General features: G+C 50.0%; 2 protein-coding genes across 9 annotated transcripts in view; one reads left to right on the forward strand and one right to left on the reverse strand.

The window, feature by feature from the left end:
• Positions 1–211: 211 nt before the first annotated feature.
• UBE2Q1 (ubiquitin conjugating enzyme E2 Q1) lies at positions 212–8,911 on the forward strand. The gene is made up of 13 exons (XM_001152268.6): positions 212–682; positions 2,930–3,034; positions 3,362–3,466; positions 4,108–4,158; positions 5,721–5,861; positions 6,073–6,157; positions 6,429–6,489; positions 6,707–6,797; positions 6,915–6,973; positions 7,075–7,123; positions 7,402–7,497; positions 7,890–7,956; positions 8,425–8,911. The coding sequence occupies exons 1-13, from the start codon at positions 356–358 to the stop codon at positions 8,454–8,456; spliced, it is 1,269 nt and encodes a 422-aa protein (XP_001152268.1). The 5' UTR covers positions 212–355; the 3' UTR covers positions 8,457–8,911.
• A 1,838-nt stretch (positions 8,912–10,749) lies between these two features.
• Positions 10,750–26,992, reverse strand: part of TDRD10 (tudor domain containing 10) — a 46,072-nt gene continuing 29,829 nt past the window's right edge. For 5 of the 8 annotated variants that reach the window (XM_016927968.4, XM_063813113.1, XM_063813096.1 and 2 more), the window contains 7 exons: positions 16,855–16,897; positions 16,100–16,190; positions 14,810–14,957; positions 14,403–14,548; positions 13,975–14,129; positions 11,418–11,488; positions 10,750–11,219 (listed from right to left, as the gene is read on the reverse strand). In XM_016927968.4, the coding sequence (XP_016783457.1) occupies positions 11,187–11,219; positions 11,418–11,488; positions 13,975–14,129; positions 14,403–14,548; positions 14,810–14,957; positions 16,100–16,190; positions 16,855–16,897 (687 nt within the window). In that variant the 3' untranslated portion in view covers positions 10,750–11,186. Of the gene's footprint in view, positions 11,220–11,248; positions 11,489–13,974; positions 14,130–14,402; positions 14,549–14,809; positions 14,958–16,099; positions 16,191–16,854; positions 16,898–26,992 lie in introns of those variants that run through there. The other 3 variants (XM_016927957.4, XM_016927974.4, XM_016927972.4) reach the window with 1 other exon arrangement.

Consider the following 26,992-nt stretch of genomic DNA (forward strand, 5'->3'; position numbering starts at 1 on the left):
TGAGGCGCCCACAGAGGCAAGCCCCAGGCCCCGGGTCACATGTGGAGGGTGGCAGGCGAGAACAGGGGGGCGGGAAAGACGGAGAGATCACGTGGAGGAGGCCAGAGCAGGGAAGTCACGTGAGGGGGACGGAGGCGGGGCCGCCTAGGAGGAGGAGGAGGGGCGCGCGGCTTCCGGCGGCTGGGGGGGCCAGCGAGCGGAGGGGGGGGCCTGTCCCGGAGGTGGCGGCGGCGCCATCTTGGCGAAGGGGGGATCAGGAAGTGCGGACCGCGGCGGCGGCGGCGGCGGCGGCGGAGCCCGGAGCGCAGGCCGGAGGCTCCCGGCCCGCCGGCCCCGGAGCGGAGCGGAGCGGAGGATGCAGCAGCCGCAGCCGCAGGGGCAGCAGCAGCCGGGGCCGGGGCAGCAGCTGGGGGGCCAGGGGGCGGCGCCGGGGGCCGGGGGCGGCCCAGGGGGGGGCCCGGGGCCGGGGCCCTGCCTGAGGCGAGAGCTGAAGCTGCTCGAGTCCATCTTCCACCGCGGCCACGAGCGCTTCCGCATTGCCAGCGCCTGCCTGGACGAGCTGAGCTGCGAGTTCCTGCTGGCTGGGGCCGGAGGGGCCGGGGCGGGGGCCGCGCCCGGACCGCATCTCCCCCCACGGGGGTCGGTGCCTGGGGATCCTGTCCGCATCCACTGCAACATCACGGTGAGGACCCCCTCGCGTGCGCCTCTGTGGGGGCCCCTTGTCAGGGACCCAGGATCACTCCATCCAGCTTTTTGCTCTCGAAGGACCTGGGAGGCCGAAGCCCCTCTCAGGGCTCAGTTCTTTCTCTCCAGGTTACATTTGTTTCTGCTGGTTGAGGTTATGCAGTGCACCCAGAATCTCTACCATTGACCCCAATAGCAAGGGACACCCCGACATATGGCGCCTAGACTACCCGTTTCCACGAACCCACCCACATCCCAAGGTTCATGATTTTGGCTCTTTTTGGCTACTCCTCCACAACTTTACCTTGCCACCTAGGAATGCGTCTTTCTTCCCCTTACTCTTATTTCAAGGTTTTAGGCCTCGGCACTGACCCTAACTGCAAAGACCTGGCCTGAAACTCACTGCACATTTCAGCGATGCCCCCTTCTCAGTAGTACCTCTGACTTAGGAGGTTGCCACCTGTGGGATCCCCGCCTAGGCATCCCTCATGCAGACCCTCTTGCTCTCTCAACTTCACCAAGTGATAGTTTGCAATTCATTGACTCCTCTTCCTTCTCTCCTTTGGATTCTTTTTCTGGTGTAACCTCTAACTCTCCTCTTTTTGCCTCAGCTGGTAGCAGTTCTGCCACTCCCCTCCCTGTTCCCTATGGATTTGTCCATTTGCCCTGGGTTGTTGCTTTTCCTGGTAATGATAGTGATGTGATGTGCGAGGGCTACCCCCATTTATTCTAAGCAGTAACAGTTGCATTTCTCCCCTGTGAGCGTCATTCCATCCTAGGCATACACCTTACATGTCTCCTGCCTGGTCTACCCTCAGACATCCCTTGAACAGAGAATTGGCTTCTGCTAATTTGGGAATGTCTGGTACTGCATGCTATAGCACTTATATTGGTTGATGTTACCTGCTGTGATGGTATTCTCTCTACCGGAGCAGTAGCTGAAATGCTAGCAGACAGTACTTTATCCAGGCAGGCAGACCTAATCGGAGTAGCCTGGGGAAAGGCAGAGTTGTGAATTCTCTGCTACTTGGGGGCCTGAATTCAACTTACTGGTGTTTTCTGTCCGTTTTCTCAATCAAACCAAGTTAAGATTTGGTGAGGTAAAGCCTCAGTTTGGATTGATTGGTGCCCCACCAAAACTCATATGTCCCATTTCTCTTTCATTTCTTTTTTCCTGCTAGAAAGTTAAAATTGAAGGACTAGGAGTGGCTAAGACTTGGGCATCTTTGATAATTATTTTTCCTCCAGCATTGAGGATTAGAGTCATGGCAATGCTAAGATACCCAGTAGAGGTGGATAAGGTTTCCCTGGCTTGTGTGGGAACCTCGAGTTAATTTTGTTCCTGAATTAAGCTTCTAATTCCTTAAGGGTAGGTTTGCCCCTATCCAGCTGCTCTTTCTGTTGCCAGAGGCCATTTACTGCGTTTGTCCCTGGCAGGAAGTTAAATTTAGGGGGTCCTCAGCCAAACTCCCCATGGCTATAAAGGAGACTTGGCCTAAACTAGCCCCCTTGGTTTGGGCAGAGAGGGAGTCTGGTCAGGCTGCATTTGGCACCAGTGGCTCAGGAATGCTGGGAATGTCAGTAGCGTAGGCTTCTTTCTCCCAGCCTGCCATGTGGAGCCCTACAGCCCACGCCTGGACTGAGAAGGTGGCAGGTTCCCAAGGGAGAGGTGGGGAGAATTGGTTTTTGAGGGGCTCTTCTGGAAGTGGTGTGGGTAGATTCTTGCCAGTACCCTTTTACTCTTGGGTTCTGGAGATACAGTCTAGTTTTTATACTTCTTCCCTACTGAACTCTGCTTTTTTCACTTCAGTGTCATTGTGATGAGGTGATCCCTTCCTCAGCCGATTCTGGAGTTTGAAAAGCAAGCTTGGAGGACTGTTCTGGGTCCAGGGAGAACTTGAAGTCTAGAACTTGTATAGGCAGTGCAGGAGATGAGGAGTCCCCCTTCGCTGTTAGCCAAGTTTGGCTGTGCTAGGTTTCCTGGTTTGTACTCTCGAGGAAAGAAAGAAAAGGTTTCAGTCTGCTTCTCGGAAAGGGTCTTCCCAGGGACTGTTTTTCTTCCAGTTTAGAATTTGTTGTGAAGCTGCTTGGTTAGATGCTGACCTAAGTTGGGCTTTTATGTGTGTGTAGGGGGTGGGGGTGGGAAGCAAAGGGGCTAGAAGTCTTGGGGGGAAAAGGACAGGCAAAATCTGGCTTTTCCCAGAGTCACCCATTTTGATTGCTCTTATTGCTCTTTTCCCTTCAGGAGTCATACCCTGCTGTGCCCCCCATCTGGTCGGTGGAGTCTGATGACCCTAACTTGGCTGCTGTCTTGGAGAGGCTGGTGGACATAAAGAAAGGGAATACTCTGGTGAGGGGGCCACAGGGTAGGGGTACATTTTGTTCTTATGAGGCCCATGCCACAAAGGCATCCTGTGAAAGGGATCCTGAAAAGTGGACGGTACACAGCTAAACATTTAGGGGATGACCTCTCGGGGGAGTTGCTTACTGAAGCCAGAGGGAGACCCTGCATCGGCCCTGGGATTGGTCCATCAGGAGACTCATTCCCACAGCCACATGGCCCATAAGGCTTAGAGAACTAGTTATTGGTGTGGGGCCCGAACTAAGAGCTCATCCATGCACTTATCCAGATTGGAGTGGGGAAGGAATTGATGTCTCTGTGCTCCCCTACCTGTAGCTATTGCAGCATCTGAAGAGGATCATCTCCGACCTGTGTAAACTCTATAACCTCCCTCAGCATCCAGATGTGGAGATGTTGGATCAACCCTTGCCAGCAGAGCAGGTGAGCAGCTGAGGAGCCTCGGGCCCTGTTGTGCAGAGTTGCCCCACAGGGTACTCAGTAAATAATTGAGACAAATCAGTAGTTTCTCTCCATCCCCACCGGCTTCCAAAAACATACACGTCTTATGACTCTCACCCTCGTTCTTCTCCAGATGGGAATCTTCTTTTGCTAAATGGGGCACTGGTAGCTTCATCTCTGATATCAAAATTCATTCTCATGGGCAGCATCCCAAATGTTGAAAGGGAGCGGGGGAATTTTTACTATTATCTTAGCAATAACAGTTGGTGGCCACTGGGGACCCAGGCCCCTTGGTGAGAACCAAGAATGCAATATCAGTCTAAAGAAGATCAAGTAAAGGAGGGGCTCTTAGGAAAATTAAACTAGGATTTAGGAGGTGGGTGACAGAGACAGCCATTTTGCTTTTCTTTTATTCTTTGGCAGTCATAGGTGAAAAATAATGGGCTGGTAGCAAAGCCATTCCCTGGGCTGTTGCTTCCACTCAGATCTGGCTGGTGGAGAGACTGGCAGTATTACAGGCAGGCGCACAACTTCCAGACCTGGGGGCTCAGGGGAGTAGGTTGGAGGCTGCATTCTAGCAAGCCACTGGGGCTCTGATCCCATCTTTCCCCTCCTTGCTGCAGTGCACACAGGAAGACGTGTCTTCAGAAGATGAAGATGAGGAGATGCCTGAGGTAGGCTTGCCCCCTGAGGTGGCATTGGCTGGAAGCTCTTGCAGTCAGCAACATTGGTACCCATATCCAGAACTCCAATCTAGAACTGGAGAGAGAAAAATATCAAAGGAATAAAGACAGATTTACTGACCTGGAGGAATAGCCAGTGTAGTAGAGGAGACAGGGCACCCATATCCAACCACTGAAGACAGGTGCAGCACAGTTCAAACCAAATACTGGGTAAGTTAATTTCAAATGGCTTTGGAGTCCAACAAACCTGTGTTTGCATCCTAGCTATCCTAATTGAGGAATTTTATGTAATCTCACTAAGCTACAGTTTTTTTATCTATAAAGTAGGATTATAATACCTACTGCATATGGTTGTCTTGAGATTAAATGAGGTGTTATATATAAAATGCTTCAGATGATACATGATAAATGCTGAACAATCTATCTGATATATTCTCTAAAAACATACAGAATATAAAATCATGGTTAGGAATTTGAGCTTTAGAGCTAGACAGAACTTGACTGAATCTTAGCTCTGCTAAGAGCTGTGACTTTGGGCATGATAATTGATCTCACTAGACTCAGCTTCCGCATCTATAAAATGGATAATGATAGAATAATGAGTGGTGGTGGTAAGAATGAAATGAGCTAGTATCTGCGGCACCTAGGACAGAACCTGGCATGTAATAAACACTCAGTAGACATTACCTGCTGGTGTGGTAATTAGGTATGTCCTGCCAGATATGGGGAGATCACTCTGATTACTTTTATTTCCTAGCATTAGATTAATATCCCAGGTTCTATAACCCTGTAAGGTTCTTGAGACTGGCAAAGGGCTGACGACATGAAATTTACTCCTCCCAGATAGTGGACAGCCCTCTGGGCCACACCCCCAACATCTGGCTGAGGGGCTGAACCCTACATAGGTTCTCCTCCTTCCCTATGCTCAGTGAGCTAGTTGCTTGCTCACTTAGAGCAGGATGAATAAGGGGCTAATTCTGTTCTTGACCTCTTCCATATATCTCTCTGGACATCCTTTCTCATTTTCATCTGGCAGTGCGTGCCTCTGCATACCTGATTCATGCCCTGCATTTGTAGCGAGGAGAGGAGATGTAATGATTCAGGTTTCTCCTTTAGGCTTGGGGCCCTGAGAACTCCCGGGTGCAATAGTCACCTGGTGAAACATGAGCTTTGAGTCACAGGGTCAGGCCCAAGTCATTTCTGCTAGGAATTAGGGAAGAGTTTCTGCTGCCAAGGGAGTTTTAGGAACAGTTGGAGCAGGGTCAGTCCAGGAAACAAGAGGGCTAAGTCCCTGCCTCGATCTCAGCTGCAGCTCTGCTCGTTTCCGAAGTCCTTGCTGTAGCTTGAGAGCTGAAGATTTAGACTGTGGAGGGAATGGGGCTGGAAATTGTTCTAAAAATGGAAAGCACGTTGCGTTTATAAGACTGCTAGATGGACTGCTTCACTTTAACTTTTGGCTCTTCGCCAAATGGGACTGGGAAGGTGATGGTCATTCTCTAACCTGTGTCGGTTTTTTTCCTTTTCTTTTCACTCCCACCCCACACCTCCTCCAGGACACAGAAGACTTAGATCACTATGAAATGAAAGAGGAAGAGCCGGCTGAGGGCAAGAAATCTGAAGATGATGGCATTGGAAAAGAAAACTTGGCCATCCTAGAGAAAATTAAAAAGAACCAGAGGCAAGATTACTTAAATGTACGTGCCTTCTAGAGAGAGGCTGGTGAAGGGGTTGGTGGGAAATGGCTGGGAAGTAGTAGGCCATCGCATCTCAGTATGGAGAGCAGACTCCTTTTTTGTGCCTAATCCTTTCTTAAATCCTGGGCAAGCTGCCAGACTGCCCCTAAGGTCTAACGTGTGTTTATAAACCACACGACCAAGGAATGTTCCTGTCATCCGTCCCTCACAGGGTGCAGTGTCTGGCTCGGTGCAGGCCACTGACCGGCTGATGAAGGAGCTCAGGGATATATACCGATCACAGAGTTTCAAAGGCGGTGAGTTTGCCCCAGAGAGGGGCCTGCACAAGAGTCACCCATAAAGAAGGGTATGGTGGCAAGGGGCCCAAGAGGTTCTGGGGTCCAGGAGTGCTTATGAACTTCTCAGGCCAAGAATGGAGCTCCTCAAGCCAGTGGCTTGGTTGCATGTCCATCTGTGGTGAACCTAGAGCTGTTGATCTTTTTCTCTCAGTCTGGGAAAGGGGTCTGCATTAGAGACCACTCACCACCTGGACCATCCTACTAACACCTGTTTTTTCCCTCCTTCCAGGAAACTATGCAGTCGAACTCGTGAATGACAGTCTGTATGATTGGAATGTCAAACTCCTCAAGTGAGTGGGGACTCTGGGATTGGAGAGGAAGTTGAGGAGTGTGAGTGGGGCTACTGTGGTGGGATCTCCAGGGCAGCCCCATCCAGCATTTTCATTCAGGGTCCCGGAGCGGGTGTGGGCAGTGGTTTGGTGGTCTGCTGCCAGCCAGGGCAGGGGAGCCCTTATGAAGCTCCTGAGGTGGAACCAGGCATCTGAGCCCAGGCTTGTTGCTTCTTAGAGTTGACCAGGACAGCGCTTTGCACAACGATCTCCAGATCCTCAAAGAGAAAGAAGGAGCCGACTTCATTCTACTTAACTTTTCCTTTAAAGTAAGACTTTTCTTTTCCAGTCTCTCCCTCTGGCCTAGGCTGCCCAGTCTGCCTGACAGTCCTGTGGAGGATGCTGGCCTCCCTCCCCTGATTGTCGTCTCTCTCTCTCTCTCTCAGGATAACTTTCCCTTTGACCCACCATTTGTCAGGGTTGTGTCTCCAGTCCTCTCTGGAGGGTGAGTGGCTGGCATGCGGAGGAGGGCATCTCCTCTGGCAGAGGGCGGGGAAGAGACTTGGAGATTTTGTCAGGCACAGCTGACTAACCTTTCTCATGCAGGTATGTTCTGGGCGGAGGGGCCATCTGCATGGAACTTCTCACCAAACAGGTGAGCCTGTCTCTCCTCCTTGGCCAGGCCGGCCTGGGCGGGGATTGTCTGAGCTTTACAGCACACACCCCTACGGGCTGGGTGATAGACATGATGTGGCCCTTTCATTCTGCTGGGCTGGGTCTGCACCCACTGACCTAGACAGACAGGTGGTGGCAGTGCTGGGAGCAAAGGGCAAGGGCCCTCCTATAGACACAGCTGATTGCCCAGAGGACAAGCATGAGGGTTCTCTGGAAGCTCCGTCTGGACCTGCTTGCCTTGTCCTTCCCTTCACCCAGGGCTGGAGCAGTGCCTACTCCATAGAGTCAGTGATCATGCAGATCAGTGCCACACTGGTGAAGGGGAAAGCACGAGTGCAGTTTGGAGCCAACAAAGTAAGGATCCTGGTCCTGGGGCTGGTGGGGCTGGGTGGAGCCAAGTACACTTGGGGCCACTAGCAGGCCAAGGCTGCCTTCTTTAGAGGAATGAGCATAAGGCCCCCGGGCTGGTGGCATTGGATGAGAGGGCCTAGGGTGCCCACAATGGAACAACTGTGCCTTGGCCCCTAGGGGCACCCCTAGGACTTTTGGGAGGTTTCGGGTCTGGAAAAGGAAGACTATGGGATTATGCCTCCAAGGGACCTCGAAGGTGGAGGGTACTTAGTGTTTTACTAGACCACAGTGCTGGGAGCTGGGACTCTGGGGTCTCTGGGTGACAGCCTGCAGAAGGTGAGGGGCAGTAAGGCCACAGCTAGCCATGGCCTGATCTGGTGGCTTCCTCTCCCCAGTCTCAATACAGTCTGACAAGAGCACAGCAGTCCTACAAGTCCTTGGTGCAGATCCACGAAAAAAACGGTGAGGCTGGAGCCAGGACTCAGGAGATTCGGACACTTGCCACACCCAGGTTTTCACTTCCAGCCACAGAGCAAGAACCCCTTCTTTTGGTTTCTGATACTCAACCACCCATTAACACAGCACCTGCCCCAGTTCTCCCAGGAGGGACTGGCGGTGGCTAACATTCACAACCTCTTCCAGAAACACACCAAAATGATCATATCACCGATAAACTTGGTGCTACCCCCTTCTCGACCACCTTTTGAAAAAGCTCATCTAACTCTCCCATCATCTCAGGTTGGGCACATCATTCCCCCTTCTCATCTCCAGGTATGCAGGCTCTCAGCTTCCCATACACCTCTCCCCACACAGCATAGCCCTCCCCAATATCCTCTTATCTCTGCCACTGGAGACGTCTTCAGGGATTGGGGCAGGACAGGGAGGGTGGGCCTGAACCTTCACCTCACTGACCATTCCATTTCTTTGCAGGCTGGTACACACCCCCAAAAGAAGACGGCTAACCCTGGAGTATCACCCTTCCTCCCTCCCCAGGCACCACTGGACCAATTACCTTTGAATGCTGTATTTGGATCTCACGCTGCCTCTGTGGTTCCCTCCCTCATTTTTCCTGGACGTGATAGCTCTGCCTATTGCAGGACAATGATGGCTATTCTAAACGCTAAGGAAAAAAAACAAACACAGAACTGTTTCAAGTACTCAAGACTGACTTACAGACCAACCAACCACCTTGCTGGAACCCTTGCTAGCAGGCATTCTTATAAAAGAAACTTTCAAGCCTCCTTATATTGCTGGAAACTCAGCTGTGCTCCAGACTAGAGCCTCCTTACCTATGCTATGGATTTTTAATTTATTTTCTCTTATTTCATGTACACTGCTTTTTTTGGTTACAGTGTATGATGGATGTGTATGAAAAAAATGTATCTTTGGGAAAACAATTACAGTTTGTTAATTTGAAGATGCTGGTCTTGACTCATCTTTATTTTTATTCGCACATCCCACCCCATCCCCTGAACTACTTGGGAGGTGGGGAGGGGTACGAGTCCACTGTTGCTTTGGTAGAGATGAGAGGCTGCATTTTGCTGCTAAAGCAAGAGAAACTTGGAGCTGAAGCACACACCTGGTCTGCCCCTAGATTTCTCCTCAAGGCCTCTGGAGCAACCAGCACTTGCCCCCTTGGAATGCAGAGCCTGGCCTGCCAAACTACAGTGTGGTAGGCTGAAACGATGGTGTTAATTCTTAGGACTACTTTTCTAGTCACAGATGTTTTCAAATTTCTAAGAAAAAGAAAGAAAATGAGGCTCAAGAGGCTGCTTCGTAGAATTCCTTTTGAATGAATTGAGTGGGGATGGGGACACAGTCTCCAAGTGTGTATGTGGTCTTTTCTGATCTCAGCTGTGTGGCTGCAACTCTTCGCTGTTCATTGGTTCCTCTCCTGGAAAGTGGCTTCTAACCAGCACTGGATGGTGATCATTGGTAAGCTTTGCTCACCTCCCTCTATCTTGCTTCATTTGGCTTTATCAAAAAGAACAGACCTAGCTCTGAATTTGTTTGGCTTGGGAAATTATGGATTCTTTCAAGCCACTCCCACAAGGTGGGTCCTACTAGAAAGGGTTAGCATTTTAAGGGGGGTTGTTCTATACACCTGTGTCCTTACCCCAGGCTCAGGAACTGCCAGGGAGGGAAGATGAGGTGGGGAGTCTGTACTGAGATGGAACTGTCAGTGCTGTGTTGTATGTACTTGCTGTTGTAAAAGTTTGGGCATGACTTTGCATCTAGCGGGTGCTGCCTGCATCTCTTTGTCTGTAAGCTTGCTTCTGGGACTCAGCCTCTTAGGACCTACGATGGCCAGCAGCTCTCATTAAGAGTGAAATGACAGAGGCCAAGGATGGCCAAGTGAAGACCCAAGTCTCAGAAAACCCAGACTTGGGACAACTGCCTGGGAACTAGGATGCTAGAGCAGTTCTGTAATGCTTTGAGACACAGCAATTTTCACATTGGCCATTCTTTCCCCTCCCCTACCCCTTTTCTTTTGAGGGACTTTTAATGTTTGCTGCTTTAGGTGGATGGAGAGTCCACCAGTCCCACTCAATGCTGCTCTAACTCTACCCACACCCACCTAATTAGGGGTGCTAATAAAACATATGCTGAGGTTGAGATAAAGACGGGACATAAGGGGAAAATTCATTCCATAGAGCTGAAATCTGGTTTTCAAGGCCTCTGTGGCTTTCTTCTGAACTTACCACCAGCCCTGGCTGGAATGTAGATTGTGTTTTTAGTAATGTGTACTGTGAGCTGTCTTCTGTATAATGTATTTTGTAATGTATTTTTCTCATCTACCAAAGGATGAAACAAATAAAATTATTTAAATAGTTTGGCTCTAATAAAATTATTTGAAGAAACAGTGGGGTTCCTGTTCACTTGACATAGAGGGAAGTGCCTGCCCCTGTGAGTTGCATAACACCAACTAACTCTAAGAGAATCCTCCATTTTTCTTGCCAAACCCAGCATCCCTTTTATGACCTTAAGTTTAGGGTTCTAATAAAGTACAAAGTATAAAAAAGAAACAAGGCCATATCATCATGAAACAATTTTCTTCTCCCACTTAGAAGGCAAGGAGAAATGAAACTAACTCTTAGGTTGTTCCCCTACACTTCAAACATGTATCTATATCCCAGGCAGGGTTTGCATGGCCCAGAGCCCACACTGGCAGGCTCTAATCTCACTGCAGCAGTTTTAGAGGGCACGGCAGGGCAGTGGAAGGGTGGCTGGAAAGAAGTATCAATCACTCCAAACTCATGAAACATGCCAACATTTATTTGCTCATTGGTTAAATATTCTCTACCTATTCTACATGGAATGCCAGGAAAACCAGCAGAGGGCTTCTCCATTATCCAGAATCTGTTAGGACCACTTATATCATGCTCTGGGGTGCAAAGAAGAGACACAAGAAAGACCATCCCAGCTGCCTCAGGCTTTCAACCTAATGGTAGTTTCCTATGTTTGGTTCAAATGTTCATGCCAAGTTGGGGAACTGAAGACACATGACAAATGAGACTTCACTCTCTTTTGAGAGGGAAGCTGGGAGTAAAAGCAAAATTGAATCAATCCTGGGCACAGTCTGGTCTTTTTCACCTCCCAGGCCTCAAGAGTGAAAGGGGTACGAGAAGACAGGGCAGGTGGCCTCTGGATCCGTGGCAAACAGGAGAGGGAACATGCTGAGGGAAGCCCCGTTATTTAGACTCTTCAAACTTTAGGATGTGCGACTGGAAGAGAAAGACAAAGCCTTGGTGGGAAGGAAGGCCCACCCCAGCCAGTTCACCCAACCCCTCAGATAACCAGTTCGTTTGATCTAAAAGAATGCCAGGTAAATACTGTGTCCAGGCCTAGGCAGCAGCCTGCTGCAGACACCCCAAGGGCAGGAGTGGAGGGACAACAGCCAAGTTAGATGCAGGAGCAGTTACCGCCGAGTTCAAAGCACCAGTGATTTTCCCTTTGAGGATTCGATGGACAACCTCATACGAACTCAAAATGTCTGCAAAACAAGACACAACAACAAAACCTCAGTGGCACGGGGTTGGGCAGGAGGAGCAAAGGAGGGAAGCAAAAGGCGGGGGCTGCAGGGAAAGTGCTCTGGCCGCCAACCAGCTCCAACCAGCAAGTCTCTGCTAGTTCCTGCTAAATCCCTGCTGCCAGGATCAAATGAGATGATAAATGCTGAAAAGGTAGCATAGGGGGAGGGCAAAATAACAGCAGATAAAGGGAGGAGGCACTTGTTAAAATAATTACAGGGATCTGGGATTTTTAATGAGAAATTCTACTGGGGACAGAAAATCACGTTCACTGAACTCTGCTCTGAGAGTTCCGGCTGGATAGAAGAAGGTTAAAACCAGAGAGGTTTTCACCGTGAGACGCAAGCACTCTTACACGCTGGAACCAGGCAGGGAGCTCACCAAAAACCCACCTTTCCCCAGGATGTCGTCCCTCACGCAACTCCCACCATCCCACCAGAGTCCCCAAACTCTGGGACTGTTTGTATGTATGACACTGAATCACTAAGAGTCAGACCTAGGTTTCATCCCCAGCTATGCCATTTTCTTGCTATTAAGTATGAGTTCATTTCACTTTTCTGAGCTGTATTTTCCTCATCCATAAAGGGAGGAAAACTGACGCTTGTCTGACTTATCTCTGGGTTGGGGACTCTGGCCCTTCTGACAGGCTGGGAGCTGCACTTTGAAACAGGAAGCTCCTCTTCCCTGGGTCACCTGAAGAAGCTCCTGATGCCTGGCTGTTCCCAGCCTGGGCAGCAGGGACCCTCTTCATGCAATGACCCAAGACAACCTCTGGGTGGTGCTCCCTGCCCACTGGGCACAAGCCCCACCAGCCTCCCAGGAAGCCTTGGCCCTGCACAATTGGGAGATGCCTTTCCATCTTTAAATATATATATAATATATATTACATATTATATATTATATGTTACATAATATATTATATATATTACATAATATATATAATATATACGTAATATATAAATTACATTATATATTATATATATATATATATATATATATATATATATATATATATATATATATATTTTGGCCGGGTGCGGTGGCTCGCACCTGTAATCCCAACACTTTGGGAGGCCGAGGCGGGCAGATCACGAGGTCAGGAGTTCGAGACCAGCCTGACCAACACAGTGAAACCCCGTCGCTATTAAAAATATAAAAATTAGCCAGGCATAGTAGCACATGCCTGTAATCTCAGCTACCCAGGAGGCCGAGGCAGGAGAATCGCTTGATCCCGGGAGGCAGAAGTTGCAGTGAGCTGAGATCACGCCACTGCACTCCAGCCTGGGCGACAGAGCAAGACTCCATCTCAAGACTTAGTTTGTCTGAGGGCTGGGCACGGTGGCTCACAGCTGTAATCCCAGCACTTTGGGAGGCCGAGGTGGGCGGATCACGAGGTCAGGAGTTCGAGACCAGTCTGGACAACATAGTGAAACCCCACTCTACACTAAAAAAAAAAAAAAAAAAAAAAAAAAAATTAGCCGGGTGTGGTGGTGCGTGCCTGGAATTGGGAGGCTGAGGCGGGAGAATTGTGTGAACTTGGGAGGCGGAGGTTGCAGTGAGCCAAGATTGCGCCTCTGCACTCCAGCCTGGGCGACAGAACGAGACTCCATCTCAAAAAAAAAAAAAAGACTTAGTTTGTCTATAAAACGTTTCCATCTCAGCTAAGCACGGCAGCTCATGCCTGTCATCCCAGCACTTTGAGAGGCCAAGGTGGAAGGATTGCTTGAGCCCAGGAGTTTGAGGCTGCAATGAGTTATGATTATGCCACTGCACTCCAGCATGAGCAACAGAGTGAGACCCTGCCTCTGAAAAAAAAAGAAATTTTTTAAATAAAACTTTTCCATCTTACTTCCTGTGTATGTGTATGTATGCTTCTTCACCTCCACTTCTCCTGACTGCCCCCTAAAACATTCTTTCATCCTTTTACATTTCACCTAACTTCGATCTTGAGAAGGGGCCTCTTCATTTCCACCTATGGAGAAATCCACAGGTGTCTGAAGCTAAATGAATCACATTAGGAGAGTGCAGTGCTAAGTGCTGTGCTCTGGCGTCTAGCACTGGCATTCGAGTGCTAGTTTTCTTCTATGGCAGAATCTTTTTCCAGTGAAATCTGAAGCAACACGCCAAGTATGTAAAACAGATGAAAGCTGAGCAGCTCTGGTGGAAGCAGGGGTGGGAAATCTGCCCTCTTCTCTCCCCTTCCAGAGAACTCAGCCTTTGGGCAGCATCTGAGGTCCCTGTTGGGATCTTGGGCTCCAGATCCCAGGCATGAAAACCAACACTTGAGAGGCAGCTTTGCAGGGGTCATATGCTGAAAACTGGGGTTGGGTGGAAAGAGAGACTGAAGCACCTTGGCCGCCCACTATGCTGTTTCCTGTTCAGGACCCAGAAGCAACCATGGCTTCTCCTGTCCCTGAAACCCTTGGGAGGAAGAGAGAAGATGTCTCACCTTTCTCCAGCATGAATGGCTGAGTCAGGGGTGGGATGGTCCAGAAGTCGTCGCTGTCTAGGCTGCGCAGAGACTGCACAGGGATGGTGGCCAACTGTCCAAAATCAATGAACATGACCACAGCCCAGGTGTCCACCCTGTCCAGCACCCAACACCTGGCAGAGGAAAAGAGAAAGAGGACAATCATTCCGCCTAGTGCCATGCACAGCAGTCCTCAACAAAGTGGATGTGAAAGTGGAGGTAGGAGGGAGGAAGAGCGAGTTTGCTCTGTTTCTCCCCAATCCTTGAGTGAGGAAATAAGGATAAAGATGATTTTGAGAGAAGAAGCCACAGGAAAAAAAACCAGAGCCCAAAGGAAGAGAATGCAAGAAGGGAGCATTTTCCCTGCACACCTCTCCCATAGACTCTACCCCTGCCCAGGCACACACCTGTTCCAGGCGTGTCCATAATCCCCCAGGTGGTACTCTGCCAGACAGCGAGTCCCGCGCGTAACGGTGGAGCCCTCCAGGTAGGGCTGCTGCTCCTCTGCCTGAGCCAGGGTGCTAAACAGAGCCTGCATGTTCTGGTGCAGAGCCTGTGGGGTGCAAAACGCAACGGCCCCACTGCCTGCACTGCATTACAAATCTGCCTCTGTAGACGTCACCTGTTATGTTAGCACCGCTAATCCGTCCCAAGGCCATCAGGTATGAGGTGGGAGAGAGAACGAGACTTAACCCAGGATCAGACTGTAGTTACCCTGCATCTCCACCACTGACCAGTCCCGTCGCCATCCCCACCCTAGGGAAGCCACGCAGGAAGGCACAGGAGCCTGAGGGGGCCAACCACCAGTCCATACCTCAGTGATGTGCATGGCCCAGAAAAACGGGGTCTTCGGGACGATACTCGTCACCAGCAGCCCCGCCTCCCCACGGATGCTATGGATGAGTGCCAGCCAGCTCAGGTCTCGGAAGCATTCCCTCAGGAGCAGCACCAGGAAGGACCCTCTGCGGGAAGAGCAAGGGGAGCAAGGAAAGGAACGACTGGACCAACGCAAGGAAAGGAACGACTGGACCAACGCCTGTCCTCCAGGAGGCTGAACTGCCTGGGGGATGAGTCCCCTAAGCAGAAGGGCTGTGCCCACCCCCTCTAGGGTGGGAGCTAAAGCCAGTTCCCAAGTAATCCCAGTCCACGGCAGAGGAAAGGAAGGGCCATTCTGGGGGCGTAGGAGTTGAAGAGTTCAAGAAAAGGAAGCAGCAGAGGGAAACAAAAACACATTGAGAAACTCCGAGAGAGGTGGACAAAAGTCCTCAATGGGTAGATTTGGGGCCTCCTAAGTGATTCACGAGCCTCTAAATGATGCAGGTGTGGACTGTCCACCATGCAGGATATGCCTTCCATCCCAAAGCTGCTCCTCCCCTGCGTCTACACACATTCCAAATGTCACCCTGCTGCTCCACTAACTCAATTACCTGCCTAAACCACACGGGGCTAATGACACCCTACAGCATTTCAAGTCAAACTGAGTATTCTGGCACTCTTGACATTAAGAACGGTATCCGCTGTTAAAGCAAAGCAGGGGACATGGTGGGCATGATGATCTCATGGCATCCAGGGCAGGGGACGGTCACAGGCCTTTGCTGTACATAAGTGGAAGCTGATTTTATCATTTTGTTTTATTTATTTATTTATTTTGAGATGGAGTCTCACTCTGTCGCTCAGGCTGGACTGCAGTGGCACAATCTCGGCTCACTGCAACCTCTGCCTCCTGGGTTCAAGCGACTCTCCTGCCTCAGCCTCCCAAGTAGCTGGGACTACAGATGCCCACCACCATGCCCGGCTAATTTTTGTATTTTTAGTAGAGATGGAGTTTCGCCATGTTGGCCAGGCTGGTCTTGAACTCCTGACCTCAAGTGATCCACCCACTTTGGCCTCCCAAAGTGCTGGGATTACAGGCATGAGTCACTGTCCCCGGCTGGGAAGGTGATTTTATAAGTCAGTGTGGGTCACAGCCTTACAGCCTGGGTCTGACACAGGAGTTCCCGAAAACTATCCCCCACCCCAGTACTATCCTTGTCCCCACTCTCTGGGGGACAGAGGATGTCTGTAATCGCCATTTGCCCTGGTGGTCTTTCTATACCTTGCTCACCTCATTTCCAACGGGACTGCAAAGAAGGCTGCCCTCAGTTTCTCTGTCTCACACAGGTCAACAGGAGCTTTAGGAGCGAGCTGTATAATAGCTAGAAAGCAGAAGACTAAGTCCTGGAGGCACCAGAACTACCCAGAGAGGAATTGCTCCCCTAACCCACAAGAGGCCTTGGCCCTGCCCTCCAAGGAAGCATAAAATGGGCCAAGAAGCTGCACCCTCCCACTTCTCAGTCTCTAGATTCTCATCTGGGCGGGAAGGGTCAGTCGGATGATATTCTTTAAGAAAGCATCCTAGGGCTGGGTATGGTGGCTTGCACCTGTAATCCCAGCACTTTGGGAGGCTGAGGTGGAAGGATCACTTAAGGCAAGGAGTTTAAGACCAGCCTAGGCAACACAGCAAGACTCCATCTCACAAAAAATTTTAACAATTAGCCAGGCATGGCGATGCACACCTATAGTCCTAGCTACTGTGGAGGCTGAGGAGGGAGGATGGCTTGAGCCCAGGAGTCTGAGGCTGCAGTGAGCTATGACCATGCCACTGCACTATAACCTGGGTGACAGAGGAAGATCTTGTCTCAAAGAAAAAATGAAAGCAAGCAAGCAAGCATCCTAGAGGAAGAAAGGGAAAAGGGATATTTCTACACTAAGGGTCATCAGGGGACTGAGCTGGAAGGGAGGCTGCAGAAGGGGCTGGAAGAGGTCCATTAGGAGCTGCAAAGCCACATCCTGGGAAAGGATGGCAGCGCAGAATCTCACCGGCGGTTTTGCCAAATCCTTCACCAGAAGCCTTCTCCAACACCTGGGAAGAAAAATGAAAGGTCTCACTCAGCCATGGTGGCATTTGTTTTATTGATTTCTATGTTGAATCACTCCAGGTAGACTGGGAGACAGAGCATCGGCAGCCCCTGTTCTGACTCCGACTTTAGAGCTGACTTTTGAGATATCCGTCCACTCTCTCCATCCTCACGGCATCCTGAGCCAACCCAAAGAAAAGACGATCAGAAGCAGGGAAGGCAGGGAGCAGGGCTGCTGCCAGGGAGCACTCATCTGGAGCTACAGTCACAGAATGAGCTGCCCAGCAGCCTTCCCCAGACAGGGGCAGAAAGCACCACCAGAACGCTTATCCTGGTGCCCTACTGGCACTACCTGCAGGGAGGAAAAGAAGTAGTAGCGGTCACCTGATGCAGGGCTGGGTGGGGACAGAAAGGCCTGGGTGCCCTGCCACTCCCCACAGCCCTGCAGCCCCCAACCCATGCTGGTCTCCCTCTCTCCGCTGTTCTCACCTGAAAAACCCCCAACCCTGGGGAAACCCAAGTATCTATCCCCCTTCCCACTGCCCTGCATCCAGGCCTTTCCATCCTACCACCACCACCCACGCACCTTGACTTTCCTTCTCTCCAAAGGACCTCATGTCCTCTCCTTTCTTCAAAATGCCCACAACCCCTGCCCATTAACTTGCCTCTTCATCAGAGGGCAAACGGGAAGCAATGAGACAGGACGCCCTCTTCTCCCCACCCCCACCACCAACCCCTCTCCCGCTCCTGCCCTCCCCGCCATCCCTCCCCTGCATGGACCTGCTCCCTCCCGCTCTGGCTCAAGCCCTCACCCTGCAGACCCACCCTGCTGCTCCTCCAGTACTGTCTCCCTCCCGTGTGAGCCTTTTCCACAGGAAACAAGCAGGCTCTGACACCCATTTGGAAAGACTCTGACTGACCTCACAGCTCCCCCAATTCCTGCTTCTGTGCTCCTCTCACTGCAACTCCACAGTTTCACGGTCTCTGTGCTGTTTACCTCCACACTCACATCTCCTCTCAGGCTTCCCCAAAATGGCCCTGCACAAAGTCAGCATGAACAGTCACGCTGCCAAATCCAATGGTCACTTCCCTGTTCTGAATCCACCTTCAGTATTCCCTCTGCTCCCTCTTTGCAGAAACGCATCTCTTGGCATCACATGTATCTGGTTCTCCTTCTCTTTCCCTGGCTGGCCTTCTCAGTTCAACTGCTCAACACTGGCACATCCCAGGACTTGTCCTCAACCCATCCACCTTCTCTCCAAGGCCATCTCCAGTGCAACGGTTTTAGGTATCAACAATGTACCACGGACTCTCGAAGCTGCAGCCCCAGCCCTCATCATTCTCTGGAATTCCACTCACATGTGATGTCCACTTGACAGGACAGTGAAGAGGTACACAGACTTAGCATGTCTGCAACAGACCCGCCCAAGGAGCCTGCAATCATGAACAAATAAAGCAGACCCTCCCCAGCCTAGCTTTCTCCATTTGAGTGAACAGCATCTTTTTTTTTTTTTTTTTTTTTTTTTTTTTTTGTAGAGATGGGGTTTCACCATGTTGCCCAGGCTGGTCTTGAACTCCTGGGCTCAAGCAATCCGCCTCCCTCAGCCTTCCAGAGTGCTGGGATTCCAGGCATGAGCCACTGTGCTCAGCCTACCGCATCACTACCTACAGAGCAGTTCACCCAAGTTCTCTCTCCCAAGCTCCCTACGTCAAATTCATCAGCAAGCCAAGCTACCTCCTCCTCCAAGACACACCCGAGCCCATGAACATTTTTCTCTGTGTCCATGCCCACCACCCCAGTACTCGCCATCTCTTACCAGAATAACAGTGACAGCAAACAGGGAGCTCTGCTGTGGCACCTGCCCCCACAATCCAATCACCTGAGGACTGTGATCTTTTTCAAACAAAAAGTAGATCACATGACATCACTGGTTAAAATCTTCCAACATCTCCCCATCGTGCTTACAAATAAAACCCAAAGTCTTGACCTTGGCTCTCAAGGCTGTACCAATGGATGCCCCTTCCCAGTGACCTCTCTGCCTACTCCCCTCCCCTTCACCCACCAGGCTCATACCTTGGGCCACTTGCAGGCCTCCCTCTGCCTGGAATGTTCTTAATCTGGTCTTCCAAGTGGCTGGCTCTGAGCTGGCATTCAGATCTCAGTAGAGATGTCACTACCCCACAAAAGAGGCCCCCCTAAGAACCATCTAAAGAAGTGACCTCTCACTCTTCATCACATCATCATATTTTAGTTCTCCGGCTGCTACTCATTATCTGGTATTTTCTTGTTTGTCTCTTTTACCACTGGAATGTAAACATCACAAGAACAAGAATGACAAGTGTCTTTCAACAATTACCTTGATCGTGGAGGTAACACCAGGGCCTAGGAAATGCCTGGTGCATATTAAGCTCTCAGTAAATATGTGCTGAATGAAAGAATCAAATAAGAAATGACCTAGGGGCTGGGTACTGCGGCTCACGCCTGTAATCCCAGCACTTTGGGAGGCCTAGGTGGGCAGATCACATGAGGCCAGGAGTTCGAGACCAGCCTGACCAGCCTGGCTAACATGGAAAAACTCTGTCTCTACTAAAAATACAAAAAATTAGCTGGCCGTGGTGGCGGGTGCCTGTAATCCCAGCTACTAGGGAGGCTGAGACAGGAGGATTGCTTGAACCCGGGGAGGCGGAGGTTGCAGTGAGCCGAGATTGTGCCATTGCACTCCAGCCTGGGTGACAAAGTGAGACTCCGTTTAAAAAAAAGAAAAAAGAAAAGAGAGACAAGAAAGAAAGAAATGACCTAGGGCAAATTCTTCACTCTCTAAATCTTGGTTTCCTCTTCCACACCAGGAATCCCACCTGTCTTGATGTGAGGATTTAGTTGAGCTCAGGACAATGACATGCAGTTGGTACTAAGAAACAGAAGCAGCACAACACAGCAGTTACAAGTACGGATTCAAGAGTCAGGCTGTCTGGACCCCAATCCTGGTTGGGAGATTGGCTGCTTAAGTCTGGGTGAGTTACTTGGTGTTCACATCTGCAGAACAGGAGAGTTAACAGCACCTACTGCTGTAATTAAATGAGTTCATACGGTAAAACAATTAGAGAGTGAGTCCTCAGTGCAAGTTAACTACTGCTGTCAATCAATGAGACCCAAATTGAACCTTTCCTCGCTAAACCAACCACGTTCTGCCTCTCTTCTTTACCCATAACAAAGCCAAGCCACGGTGCTAAAAATTGGTCCCCTGTAGGCAAGCACATAAGGTGCCTTTTTATTCAGAATCTCCTAAGGCAGTTTTTTGTTTTTTTGTTTTTTTTGAGATGGAGTCTCGCTCCGTCACCCAGGCTGGAGTGCAGTGATGCAATCTAGGCTCACTGCAAGCTCTGCCTCCCAGGTTCATACCATTCTCCTGCCTCAGCCTCCCGAGTAGCTCAGACTACAGGTGCCCACCACTATACCCGGCTAATTTTTTGTATTTTTAGTAGAGATGGGTTTTCACCGTGTTAGTCAGGATGGTCTCCATCTCCTGACCTCATGATCCGCCCGCCTCAGCCTCCCAAAGTGCTGGGATTACAGGCATGAGCCACCGCACCTGGCCTTTTTTTTTTTTTTTTTTTTTTTGAGATAGAGTTTCGCTCATTGTTGCCCAGGCTGGAGTGCAATGGCATGATCTCGGCTCACCGCAACCTCTACCTCCCAGGTTCAAGCGATTCTCCTATCTCAGCCTCCTGAGTAGCTGGGATTACAGGCATGTGCCACCATACCCAGCTAATTTTTTGTGTATTTAGTAGAGACGGGGTTTCCCCTTGGTTGTCAGGCTGATCTCGAACTCCTGACCTCAGGTGATCCGCCCACCTCGGCCTCCCAAAGTGCTGGGATTACAGGCGTGAGCCACGGTGCCTGGCCTCTCCTAAGGCAGTTCTAAATACCAACCCCACAAACCAATTATCACTAGTGGTTTCAAGCTAAAAATGATTATTAATACAGAAGCATTTCACATCATTTTTGGTCTAATTATTATTCCCTAATGATTTAAGTGATAAATATAACAAGCCCGTTTTGACAGTTCGTAAAATTAAGTTCCAGAGGAAAATCTACATAATTATCATCCAACAGCCACAGCAGGCACGTCACCTAAACACAGACCTCCAATTTCCGACGTGTCTGTAATACAAAGGTGGCCACACGGAAGCCACAGACATCAAGGCAGCACCTCAATAGCTGCAAGAGCAGCTAATTTTAATTAAGTTCCATTGTTGCTACAAGCATGGTCACCCCCATGGCCAGATCAATCAACAGCTGTTAATTATCCCTTTACTTTGTTCTAGGACATTTCTACCAGGTGGTCAAGTGTTCTAAGAGGTGCGCCTGCTCCAGAGTGATGCTGGGGAGTCCGTGCAGTGGGAGAGGAGAAACAAAAATACAAAGGTTGGTGGCCAGAAGGCTTGGAGGTGGGACCATCCATCCAGTCCCCTCCACACACCAGGGAGAAGTTCTTGCATACACTCAGCAGGGTACAGCCTCATGACACCCAGAACACAGGCAGCGTCCCAACCTGCAGCCTCCAAGTCTGCTTGCTGCCACAACCCTGGGCCATCTCTCTTTAAGCGCTGTCTACACCCACCCTCACCTCCACCAACCTGGGGAACTGCACCTGGGAACACCTGAGGGGCCCATCCTGGTGGAAATTTTGCATGTGCAGCTTCAACCTCAACTGCTTCCTTCTCATTCTTTAATCACTTGCACTTCTATGTGCCAGACACAAAAAGACAAAGATGAAAGACAAAGACCTCTGCGTGGGCTCCTCAGGGAGCCCCCCTTTAGTCACCCACAAATATAAAACGCCACCACAAAGCTCACGTTCTGGTGGGGGCAGCAGACACTAAATAAGTATACAAAGAGGAATAATGTCTTTGGCTGGCAGTAAGAGGGATGAAGAGACAAAAGTCAGAGACAGAGGATGAAGGGTGCCAGGGGTGGGTGCTGTCTCATGGAAAGTCCTCCTGAGGTGGTGACTGCTGAGCGGAGCCCGGAATGAAGGGAGACAGCAAACCCTATAGACACCTGGGAGAAGAGCCTTCTGGGCTGACAATAGTAGGTCCAGAGGCCCTAATGTGGGGATGTACTTGGCTTGTCTGGGGGGCCGCCCCAGGGCTGGTGTGACAAGATATTTTCATCTCTTCCCCGGACTGCCAGAAACAGGTCTTCCTGCCTCCATTCTGGCCTCCTCCAGTGGGTTCTAAAGGGTCCCTTTAAAAGTTAAATCTAGGTGCAAGGACAAATAAATGGTGGCACATGATACAACAGAATATCACTTAGCAATAAAAAAAGAACTGCTGATGGTGCAACCACATGGATGCATCTCAATAACATTCCACTGAATGAAAGAAGCCAGACACAAAGAAGCACGCACAGCCTGATGCCATTTACAGGACACGCTGGAAAAGCTCCATCTCATCGAAACGATGGACAACAGCTGAGGGCTGCTGGGGGCCCTGAAGGGGGAATCTTTTGGGCGACTGAAATGTTCTCTATCTTGATTGTGACAGTGGTTACATGCTGCACGCACTGGTCAAAATTCGTCAAGCTGTACACTTAAATGGGTTCACCTTAAGTAAATTATACTTCAGTAAGTATAACGAATACTTCAACAAAGTTGATTTTCTAAAATATGTGAATGGGTTCTATCTGGCTATGTCACCCCCTGCTCAAAGCCTCCAGTGTTCTCATTATTATGTGACTGCAAATCCTATTGAATCAAGTTATGTGTTATTTTTATTCTTAAGCAACTTTGTTAAGATGGAGTTTCGCTGTTGTTGTCCAGGCTGGAGTGCAACGGCACAATCTCAGCTCACCGCAACCTCTGCCTCCCAAGTTCAAGCAATTCTCCTGCCTCACCCTCCTGAGTAGCTAGGATTACAGGCATGTGCCACCACGCCCAGCTAATTTTTGTATTTTTAGTAGAGACGGGGTTTCACCATGTTGGCCAGGCTGGTCTCGAACACCTGACCTCGTGATCCACCCACCTCGGCCTCCCAAAGTGCTGGGATTACAGGCGTGAGCCACTGCGCCCGGCCTGCAACCTTTTCTTAGGAATTAACTGCTGCTTTTTCCCCAGTCCATTTACTTGGATTTCCTTGAATCTTTGGCTAAGTTTTCCTATAACCTCCAGTGGCTCTTCATAATACCGCTCCTCTCAATTTTACATTTTTCTTCCTGCCAACGTCACCGCTGGAGTCTCACCCCGTCCTGCTCTGCCCTGGACTGCCTGCTGCACAGCAACTGTTCCAAGACTGCCTTTGGCCAATCTGGGAAGCCTCTCATCTCTCTCCTCTTGGATCTGGGTTGGATACCAGATCCCATCTTGTTTTGGCTTACTGATTCATTTTTGTTGGAACACACTCCTTCGTAGCTTTCTGAGAACAGGTACATGGGGCACACATTTTTTGAGACCCTATCTTTCTGAGCAAGTCTTTTTCAACCTTTTTTTAAAAGTGACAGTGTCTTACTTTGTTACCCAGGCTGGAGTGCTGGCACAATCATAGCTCACTGCAACCTCAAACTCCTTCAGCTCAAGTGATCCTCCCATCTCAGCCTCACCAGTAGCTGGGACTACATGTGTGTGCCACCACACCCGGCACATTTTTTGTCGATAGGGTTGCCCAGGATGTTCTCAAACTCCTGGCCTGAAGCAATCCTCCCACCTCAGCTTCCCAAATCCCAAATTCCAAAGCACTGGGATTACAGGTGCACACCACTGCAGATGGATTACCCTTATATTCTCTCTCTTTTTTTTTTCTTGAGATGGAGTCTCACTCTGATGCCCAGGCTGGAGTGCAGTGGCATGATCTCAGCTCACTGCAACCTCTGCCTCCCGGGTTCCAGGGATTCTCCTGCCTCAGCCTCCCGAGTAGCTGGAATTACAGGTGTGCACCACCACACTTGGCTAATTTTTGTATTTTTAATAGAGATGGGGTTTCACCATGTTAGCCAGGCTGGTCTCAAACTCCTGACTTCAAGTGATCCGCCCACCTCGGCCTCCCAAAGTGCTACCCTTATTCTTGACTGACTTGTTTGGGCTTGGATATTATTTTCCTGAAGAATTCAATCACACCACCTGATTCCATATCCTTCAATGTGGATTCTCTTCCTAAAGCTTTATCCCTAGTATTCTAAAATACTTCTGTAAAGTGCCTTCATGTAGGTTTTTATTTTCCCATTCATTATCCTGGGCACTCATTGGCTGCTTTATATCTGAAAACTCACATCCTTCACCCATGGGAAATTATCTTATATCATTTGATAATCTCTCCCCCACGCTGACCTGAACACTGCCTGGATGTGTGTTGTGCCACATAAGCTTATCTTCTAATTTTACCTTTTCTTTTCTTTAAAACAATTTCACTACAAAATATTTCAATCAACAAATCCTCTCCCCAAAAAGCAATAACAAATCTTGATAAATTGTCAAAAACAATCACTTCAGGACTCTGGAAATTGACTGAAGCATACAAGAAATTGAAAACATCTATTAAAAAGAAAACAGTAACAACAACGACTGACCTTTGTACGAAAACAGTGAGCATCTGGGGCTTCCCCACTCCCCACTCCTTCAGCGGATAGTTCTACCAGGATGGGCAAAGCCATGGAAACCAGGAGCATCAAAGGTGGCTGACTTGATCGGAGCAGGCTATGGAAAACCACCAGGTGTTGTCAGAAACTGCCACCTCGTGGTAAGCAACGGGAAAGTTGCAGCCTGGCTTTTATGCATCTTCACCTACAAAAGGTGCCTATTCCTAGCTCTTGCCCATTTTTCTATTAGTTTGTTTCTTTCTTGCATTGATTTCCAGGCATTTTCATCCTGTTTATTTTTGTTTTTTAAAAAATAGCCTAGATCTTAACCCAGGAACTGGCAAACTTTTTCTGCAAAGGGCCAGATAGTAAATATTTTAGATTTTGGGGGCCTTACTGTCTGTCATGAGTCCACTCTGCTGCTGTAGTGAGGAAGCAGCCACAGGCAATCTGTAAACAAATGGCTGAGGCTGCATGCCAGGAATGTTTCATGGACACAAACTGAATTTCATACAATTTTCATGTGTCATGAAATATTCTTCATTTTTTTTCCCATTTAAAAATATGGCTGGGGGGTCTCACGCCTATAATCCCAGCAGTTTGGGAAGTGGAGACACAAGGATTGCTTGCCAGGAGTTCAAGACCAGCTTGGGCAACATAGTGGGACTACATCTCTACAAACAATAGAAAATTTAAAAAAATATATATATATATGGCTTGGCACAGTGGCTGCCCTGCAATCCCAGCACTTTGGGAGGCTAAAGCAGGAGGATTGCTTGAGGCCAAATCAGCTGGGCATGGTGGTACACGCCTGTAGTCCCAGCTACTCATGAGGCTGAGGCAGGACTGCTTGAGCCCAGGAGTTCAAGGCTGCAGTAAGTTCAGATCACACCACTGCACTCCAGTCTGGGCAACAGAGCAAGACCCTGCTCTAAAAATATAAATAAATAAAAACCATTCTTAGAACCTCCACTCTGAGAAGATGAAATATACATACTTCATCTTAGTTTTGTTAAACACAACTAAGAGCCCAGGACATTACATGTAAAACAAACATAAGAAGACTCTGAAAGATGGAGAGAAGGGAACAGGCTGACCAGAGACCTTGGAACCCAGGGTACAACGTAGTGATGACTTCTCTGGGTTTTCCTTTTGCTTTATATATTCCAAACTTAGAACTGAAGAGGCCAGCAACCCAGAAACACCAATAGGTCCAGAAAAAAAAAAACAAACCCCAACAAAAGCCTGCTCTTTCTAGCCAAAGCACCAGAAGAGACAGGCTAGGAAGACAGAAAGCTTGTAGATAATAACTCCTTTACTCCAGCTAAATGCCACCAACAAGGCGATCCCACCTCCACGCACGCCAACAAAGACAGCATGCAGGGCCCAGACTTCTGCCCTCATGGGGCTGGGATGAGTCGCCCAATACCCCCACCCTGATGGTGTCACAAAGGGCCAAGCAGGCAGCCAGGAATTTCATCCCCTACCCAATAAAGAAACCGGTCTCTCCCTACCACCACCCTGCCTGGGTGTCAACAGAAACCACTTGGGAATCCTGGACTTCCATACCCACCTCACAGAGAGAAAGCCCCCTCTCTCTCCCTATTGGGGGGGTGTCAGAAGAGGTGTAGTGGAGAGTCAAGACTTTCCTCAGCGGTAATGAAGCCATCCACGCCAAGATGTCAGTGGAGACCACAAACTAGAACTGGCAGTAACAAGGGGCTCGCTGCCGCCTTAGAGGCTGAGTAGGGAGCCTGACTTCCATCCTCACCTGGCAGCAGCGAGGCAGTACCGTGTTCCCCTGTGGGAGCAGCGTCAGAGGAAGCCAGTTAAAACACAAGGTGTACACAAAATCTAGTCTAGCAACGTAACAAGAAAATGTCCAAGTTTCCAGTGAAACTCACTCATCATACCAAGAACCAGGAAAATTTCACATGGAATGAAAAAAATGAGAGGCGACAGCGTGCTGGCAGCCCTCACAGCCCTCGCTCGCTCTCGGTGCCTCCTCAGCCTTGGCACCCATTCTGGCCGCGCTTGAGGAGCCCTTCAGCCTGCCGCTGCACCGTGGGAGCCCTTCTCTGGGCTGGCCGAGGCCAGAGCTGGCTCCCTCGGCTTGCAGGCAGGTGTGGAGGGAGAGGCACAGGTGGGAACCAGGGCTGCGCGCGGTGCTTGCAGGCCAGCTAGAGTTCTGGGTGGGCGTGGGCTTTGCGGGCCGCACTCAGAGCGGCCCCGGGCAGTGAGGGGCTTAGCACCCGGGCCAGCAGCTGCGGAGGGTGCACCAGGTCCCCCAGCAGCGCTGGCCCACTGGTGCTGCGCTTGATTTCTCACCAGGCCTTAGCTGCCTCCCCACAGGGCAGGGCTCGGGACCTGCAGCCCGCCATGCCTGAGTCTCCCCACCACCCCGCCATGGGCTCCTGCGCTGCCTGAGCCTCCCCGACGAGTGACGCCCCCTGCTCCACAGCGCCTGGTCCTATCAACCGCCCAAGGGCTGAGGAGTGTGGGCGCACAGCACCCACCTGGCAGGCAGCTC

The sequence above is a fragment of the Pan troglodytes genome, chromosome 1 (assembly GCF_028858775.2).
Source record: "Pan troglodytes isolate AG18354 chromosome 1, NHGRI_mPanTro3-v2.0_pri, whole genome shotgun sequence".
NCBI lineage: Eukaryota > Metazoa > Chordata > Mammalia > Primates > Hominidae > Pan > Pan troglodytes.